The following is a 7,504-nucleotide window of genomic DNA, read 5'->3' on the forward strand; positions in this document are numbered from 1 at the left end:
ATGTCCAACAGCAGCTCCATCAGGCACTTCCTCCTGCTGGCATTGGCAGACACGCGGCAGCTGCAGCTCCTGCACTTCTGCCTCTTGCTGGGCATCTCCCTGGCTGCCCTCCTGGGCAACGGCCTCATCATCAGCGCCGTAGCCTGCGGCCACCACCTGCACACGCCCATGTTCTTCTTCCTGCTCAACCTGGCCCTCAGCGACCTGGGCTCCATCTGCACCACTGTCCCCAAAGCCATGCACAATTCCCTCTGGGACACCAGGGACATCTCCTACACTGGATGTGCTGCTCAGCTCTTTCTCTTTATGTTCTTCATCTCAGCAGAGCTTTCCCTCCTGACCATCATGTGCTACGACCGCTACGTGTCCATCTGCAAACCCCTGCACTACGGGACCCTCCTGGGCAGCAGAGCTTGTGCCCACATGGCAGCAACTGCCTGGGCCACTGCCTTTCTCAATGCTCTCATGCACACGGCCAATACATTTTCGCTGCCCCTGTGCCATGGCAATGCCCTGGGCCAGTTCTTCTGTGAAATCCCACAGATCATCAAGCTCTCCTGCTCACACTCAAACCTCAGGGAACTGGGACTCATTGTAGTTAGCCTTTGTTTATCATGTGGCTGTTTTGTGTTCATTGTTTTCTCCTATGTGCAGATCTTCAGGGTCGTGCTGAGGATCCCCTCTGAGCAGGGACGGCACAAAGCCTTTTCCACCTGCCTCCCTCACCTGGCTGTTGTCTCCCTGTTTGTCACCACAGGCACATTTGCCTACCTGAAGCCTCCCTCCATGTCCTCCCCATCCCTGGATCTGGCCCTGTCAGTTCTGTACTCGGTGGTGCCTCCAGCCCTGAACCCTCTCATCTACAGCCTGAGGAACCAGGAGCTCAAGGCTGCAGTGTGGAGACTGATGACTTGATGGTTTTGGAAACATTAAAATGCTGGCCAATTTCTGCAAATCACTTGTAATAAAACTCAACTTTGATATTTCTTCTTGGTTTCATTTCCTTTGTTTTCACTTTTACTTTTCCTTTGTTTTACATTTTTCATATTGTCAATGAAGAAAAGCCATTCCTTGTGCAATTTCTCATTTTGTTTCGCTCCACCTTCCCTGTGGCCACAGACTGTGTCAATGAGGGGCTGCACTCTTGGTGGCTTTAAAGGAACTAAAGGATCTCTCCCAGCAGAGTTTTCTGCAGAGATGCCCTTTTGTTGCCTTCTCTGGAGCTGCAGCAGCAATGTCTGTGTGCAGAGCTGGGGCAGATCAGTGCTGGCCCAGCAGCTGTGCCCAGCAGCAGCAGCAGCAGCACTTGGTGTTGCCAGTGCTGCTGCCGTGGCCCTGCCCCGCTGCCCTGGTGGCCCTGGTGTTGCTGCAGGGCCTGAGTGCTCTCGGGGCCGGGCACAGCCCTGGGGGTGGCAGTGCCGGGGCTGCAGCAGGGACAGGCCATGTAATATAAATCACCTTTGATAATTCTTTTGGGTTTGGTTGTGGGTTTGGTCTTTTTTTCCCCATGTTTCAGTTTTTTAATATTGTCCAAAAAGAAAAGCCATTGGTTTTGCCATTTCTCATTTTGTTTCTCTCCATCTTCCCTGTGGCCACTGATTGTGTCGGTGAGGGGCTGCACTCCGTGTGGCTTTAAAGGAACTAAAGGATCTCCCAGAAATGTTTTCTGCAGTGATCCCCTTGTGTTCCCTTCTCTGGAGATGCAGCAGCAATGTCTGTGTGCAGAGCTGGGGGCAGATCAGTGCTGGCACAGCAGCTCTGCTCCTGCTGGCCACACCATTCCTGATCCAGGCCAGGAGCCATTGGCCTTCTTGCCCACCTGGGCACACTGCTGGCCCATGTCCAGCCTGCTGTCCATCAGTCCCTGCAGGTCCCTTTCTGCCTGGCTGCTGTCCTGGAACTCTGTCTCCAGCCTGTAGCACTGGGGCCAAATATCAGGGTCTGGCACTTGGATTGGTTAAACCTCACCTTGTTGGATTCATCCCCTGGATCCAGCCTGTCCAAGTCACTGTGCAGAGCCCTCCGACCCTACAGCAGATCAAATCTCACATCCAGCTTGGTGACATTTGCGAAGATGTCCTTGGTTCCATGGGGCCCCTCAGTGTCACAGTGGCCTCTTGGTTACACCAGGCCCTGCACTGTCACACTGGTCTCCTTGGTTCCGTGGGGCCTCAAAATGTGACAATGGTCCCCTTGGTTCCATGGGGCCCCAGGGTGTCACAATGGCCCCATGGCCACATGAGGTCCCACACTGTCACCATGGTCTCTGTGGTTCCACAAGTCCCCTCAGTGTCACAAAGGACTCCTTGTTTCCACACAGTGTCACAGCGTTCTTCCAGATTCCTTGAGGCCCCATTGTGTCGCAGTGGCCCCTTGGTTACACAGGATCCTGCAGTGTCACAATGTCCCCTTGGTTCCATGAGGCCCCGCAGTGTCAGAATGGCCCCTTGGTTCCACTGGGCCCTGCAGTCTCCCAATGGTCTCCTTGGTTTTGCAGTGTCAAAATGGTGAAACCCCTTGGTTACACAAGGCCCTGCAGTGTCACAATGGCCTCTGTGCTTCCATGAGGACCCAGAGTGTCAACGGTGACTCCCTGGTTCAATTTGGCCCCAGAGCACAGCAATGGAGCCCTGGTTCTGTGGGGCTGCACCGTGCCACCATGGTCCTCTTAGTTCCACAAGGCCCTGCAGTGTCACAATGGTCCCAGAGTGTCCCAATCATCAGAGAATGACAGAATCAAATAGGCTGGAAAAGACCTTTGGGATCATCAAGTCCAACCAATGCCCTAATACTGCCTTGTCACCCAGACCATGCCACTGAGTGCCACTGGAGAGGGACAGTGACTCTGCCACCTCCCCCCTGGCCAGCCCATTCCAGTTCCCACTCACCCTTTCTGTGAAGAACTCCTTCCTATTGTCCAGCCTGAGCCTCCCCTGGTGCAGCTCAAGGCTGGGTCTTCTTGTCCTACCCTCCAGCAGATCCACACTCACACCCAGCTTGGTGCCATCTGCAATTTGTGAATGCTGGACTCGATCCCCTCACCCAGACCATCAGTGAAGATATTAAACATGACTGGGCCCAGCACAGATCCCTGGGGACAGCACCAGTGCCTGGGCACCAGCTGGGTGCAGCACCATCCCCACCACTCTCTGGGCCCAGCCTCCAGCCAGCTCTTAAATCTCCCAGCGAGGAGGGAACCTGCCCAAGCCATGGGCTGCAGCTTTTCCAGGGAATGCTGTCAGAGACAGAGTCAAAGGCTCTGCTGGAGTCCAGGCACACAACATCCACAGCCTTTCCCACATCCACAGGTGGGTCACCTGGGCATAAAAGGAGACCAGGTTGGTCAGGCAGGACCTGCCAGCCCTAAATCCACTGAGCTGGCTGGCTCTGATCCCTGGGCCATCCTGTGGGTGCCCTGTGATGGCACTCAAGGTGATCTGTTCCATAACCTTGCTGGGCACCCAGGTCAGGCTGACAGGCCTGGAGTTCCCCAGCTCCTCCTTCCAGCCCTTCCTGGGGATAGGCTCACACTGGCACCTCCAGTGCTCTGGGCCCTCCCTGCTGAGCCAGCACTGATGGTAAATGATGGAGACCAGCTTGGGGAGCTCATCCACAGCTCCCTCATCCCCCTAGGATGGATCCCATCTGATCCCATACACCTTTGAGCATCTGAGTGGCTCAGCAGGTCCCCAGCTGCTTCCTCCTGGATTCCAGGGGGCTGTTCTGCTCCCTGTGCCCATCTACCAGCTCAGGAGAACACTTGTCCTGAGGACAACCTGTCCTAATATTGAAGCTGGAGAGAAACAAGGTGTTAAGTAGCTCAGCCTTTTCCTTATCTTTAGTTACTATATTCCCCGCTGCATCCAATGAAGAGTAGAGGTTCTCCTTCTCCCTCCTTTTGCTATAAATTTTTTTTAAAAAACATTTTTATATTTTTACAGAAGCTGAAAGGTTAAGTTCTGATTGAGTTTTCAAGTGTCAACTTTTCTTTCTGCGTAACCTAATGATATCCTCAAACACTTCCTGAGTTGTCAGTCCATTTTCCCCTTTTCCCACAAAAGCTCCATGGACAGCCAGGACAGTCATTTTCATCACCAGCTCATCTTTTGCCACACTGGAGCAGGCAGCTCCTTCCCCCTTAAGATTACTTTCTTGAAATGTGTTCATCCTTCCTGGACCCCATTTATTTTTAAGGGCTGTTTCCCTTAAAAAAATCAGTACCTGATTTGGTACTCCCCAAATCTGCATCCTGAACAGGCCAAAGTCTGCCTTCCGAATTCCTGTGTACAAGTTTTGTTACTGCCTCTCTTTCTTACCCAGAATATTGAAAACTTGAAAACCCCAATGTTCCAGTGGGCCTGGCTGAGCTGGCAGGACCCTGAGGCTGCTGAACTTCAGTTCCCCTTCTCACACAATGGGCCTTGTGTGGTTTCCATAGGCCTGGGGTTGTGGAGAACAAGCTCCAGGTGTCAGCTCACCTGGTGTAGACAATTGATCATCTGGTAACATGAGGTGACAGAGTGGGCTATGACATCACAGAGTGGGTAATGTGAGGTCATTGATCAGCTATGACATCACAGACTGCCTCTGTGACATCACAGAGCCAGCTGTGACACCACAGGGCAGAGGTCTGACATCACAGAGCAGTCTGTGACATCAGAGATTTGGCTTTGACATCAGAGACCAGCTGTGTGACATTAGAGAATGGGCTGTGAGTTCACAGAGCAGGCTGTGACATCCCAGAGGAGCTGTGTGACATCCCAGAGGGGTGTGTGACATCCCAGAGGGGCTGTGTGACATCCCAGCAGGGCTGTGTCAGCTCACTGGGTTGGTCACTCCGCCCCAGCTCCCCCTCACAGTTTCTCCCAATAAGTCCAATGCTGTTCATGCCCAGCGGGGTCCCTGTCCCCCGGGATCCCCCCAGCCCACCTGGAGCCACAGCCTCCACCAAAGGATGTTCCACAGGATCCACCCCAGACCCTGACATGGGGACAAGGGGCCCAGGCTGTGTGACCAGGACATCAAGGACGGGGATTATCCAGGTCACTGTGGCCTGGGTTGGGTTGCCCAGGGCAGGAAAGATGTCTGGCAGCTGGAGCAGGGTCTGGGAAGGGCCTCCAAGGTGGGGCTGGAGCCCTTGGGCTGTGAGCAGAGGCTGAGGGAGCTGGGCTTGTCCAGCCCAGAGCAGGGAAGGCTGAGGGGCTCCTCATCCCAGCCTGGCAGTGCCAGCGAGGAGGGGATGGAGAACACAGAGCCAGGCTCTTCACCGGGGGCCTGGTGGGAGACAAAAGCCAATGGGTGGGAGGGGAAAGAGGGGAGATCAGCCAGGAGAGGAGATGAAATGAGTCAGGCTGGTTTCAGCATTTCCTCAGCACCAAGAGCAGCCTGACCTCCCTTCTCCATCCACCACTGACAGCTTTGCAAATCAGGAATTGTTGGAGCTGTATCGCCTACACCAGGATGAGCATCCTGATACAAGAACTAAATTGTGCTTATATCTATCTCAGAACAACATTTGTCTGAAATTAATTTTATTATGGAAATCACTTCTGGATGGTTGAACTCATCAGATGCTGCTGGGATGTTGCACATAGCTCAGGGAAGAGAGTAATTGTTATTAAACTGTGTCCTGTTCAAGTATGGTCTGTTGGCCATGAAGAGAAACTTTCTGTGCTTCTGAGTCTCACCAGTTCCGGGTCCGTCAAAGGAGACAAGCCTGATGAGTTGTGGTGCCCACTGCAGGGGCTGCACTTGGACCTTGCTCCATAGCCAGAGCAGAGCTCCCTTGTCCCAGAGAGTCCCTGGCAAAGGAGGGATGAAGGAATGGGGGGGATCAGGGGCAGGGCAGAGCCAGGGAGAAGAATGACTTTTGCATTTGATGGAGCAGTTCCTTCCCTTGGCTTTGCTGGCTGACAAGAAATGAACATCCCTCTGTGTCTCGGGCAGCCCCTTCTCCAAGGAAAGCAGGTGGGAGTTGGAGCCAAGGAGCTGAAAGCTGCAGGTGCAGCCTGGGCTGGAGGGAGCTGAGATTTGCACAAGGCTGCTCTGAGTGCCAGGGCTTGGATGGGGGAAATGGTGGGGTGGGGGTAGGGACAGAGTCTGATTGATTGTCAGCCATGAAGGGTCTTGATTTTCATATCTATTCAGACTGCATGAGGAGGTACTTGGATTCAGTGTCAATTGGAGATTGCTCATGTCAATGAATTAACGGGGGAAAAAACCTAAACAGGACCTGAAAAATCTTTTCTCACAGCCTTTTTAAATATATTGCATTCGCTTTTGATATACTACTGAGATCTGTCTAATTAACCAAAAAAGAGTAAAAATTAAAATCAAATGATTCCCAGAGGCTTGTCATGTTCAGGTGTTCTGATTGTTAATGAGCCCTGGGACACTGAATTCCTGCACTGAAGAGCTGAAGGCTGAACAAGCCTCTGGAGCAGGGAAATTCAGCAGCAGCCTCCAAGTTGCTGAGGATGTCAGCAGCCCCCACTGAGGCCATCCCTGCCCAGAGACCGTGGGGGAATGGGCAGACAAGGAGAGCGTCCCTGGGGCTGGGGCAGCACAACTCAGAGGCACCAGCGGCTCCAGCTGGGCAATGGAGTGTGGAATGTGGCTGGGAAAGCCCTGCCTGGGCTGGGCCAAGCAGCACACACAAGCCCTGACCCCATCCCCCAAACAACTCTCTCAATGAGACATTTAAAAGGAATTACAATTGTTTGTGTCCTCTGAGTTGGATGTGCTGGAGAAATATGAACAAGGGATTGTCAGGAGCTCAAAGCAACAAAACAGGAACTTTACTGGCAAATTTAGAAAATCAGAGAAACTTTGGCAAAAGGTTTATTACAACATTTATTCAACAAGAAACACTTCTCGTAACATTTACTTTGCTCATTCAACTTCACAAACTCTAAGCCTGTTCCATTTTAAGTTACTCCAATTTTGCAAGAAGAGGGAATAAGAAAAAGACAAATAAGATTTAGAGAAGCACACACACAGCCACCAGCTCCTGGATTCCAGTGCTGTTCCGATGGAAATTCCAAGAGGATGCAGGGTCAAGATGTGTGCTTGCCTTGTGGTCAGCCCTCAATACCCCTTGGTCATCCTGGGCCCTTCCCCCAGGTGGGGCTTGGGCTCATTTGGTCCCTCAGGAGCTGGGCTGGGGCTGCAGAGGTGGCTGTGGAGCATTGCCTGTGCTGTGCCAGGGACTGGCAGCCACTGCTGGGCTGGGATAGAGGCTCTGGGGGGATTGGGGTTCCAGGGCAGGGCAGGGCTGGGGTCACAGGGCAGGGCAAGGCTGCACCTGCCCTTTCATACCCCATACATGAAATGTTTCCAGCTAACAATCTCCTCCAGTCTGTCACAACAGGGAATGTTGGAGGTGGAACCCAAATTTGGCCATGGGCATCTGGCCAAAAAGGACACTTCTTTTCCATAGGAAGGAAAGCATGGAGCCCCAGTGTTTCAGCAGCAGATGAGAAGAGACCCTCACTATGCCATGGAT

General features: G+C 52.9%; 1 protein-coding gene across 1 annotated transcript; it reads left to right on the top strand.

The window, feature by feature from the left end:
* On the top strand, window positions 1-915 carry LOC129131461 (olfactory receptor 14A16-like). Its single transcript, XM_054650454.2, has one exon. The coding sequence runs from the start codon at window positions 1-3 to the stop codon at window positions 913-915; it is 915 nt and encodes a 304-aa protein (XP_054506429.2).
* Window positions 916-7,504: the final 6,589 nt, after the last annotated feature.

This window comes from Agelaius phoeniceus, chromosome 8, assembly GCF_051311805.1.
Source record: "Agelaius phoeniceus isolate bAgePho1 chromosome 8, bAgePho1.hap1, whole genome shotgun sequence".
Lineage (NCBI taxonomy): Eukaryota > Metazoa > Chordata > Aves > Passeriformes > Icteridae > Agelaius > Agelaius phoeniceus.

What these genes read in the sequence shown, in the direction of transcription:
- LOC129131461 (XM_054650454.2), top strand. Translation starts at nt 1, where the DNA reads ATGTCCAACAGCAGCTCCATCAGGCACTTCCTCCTGCTGGCATTGGCA.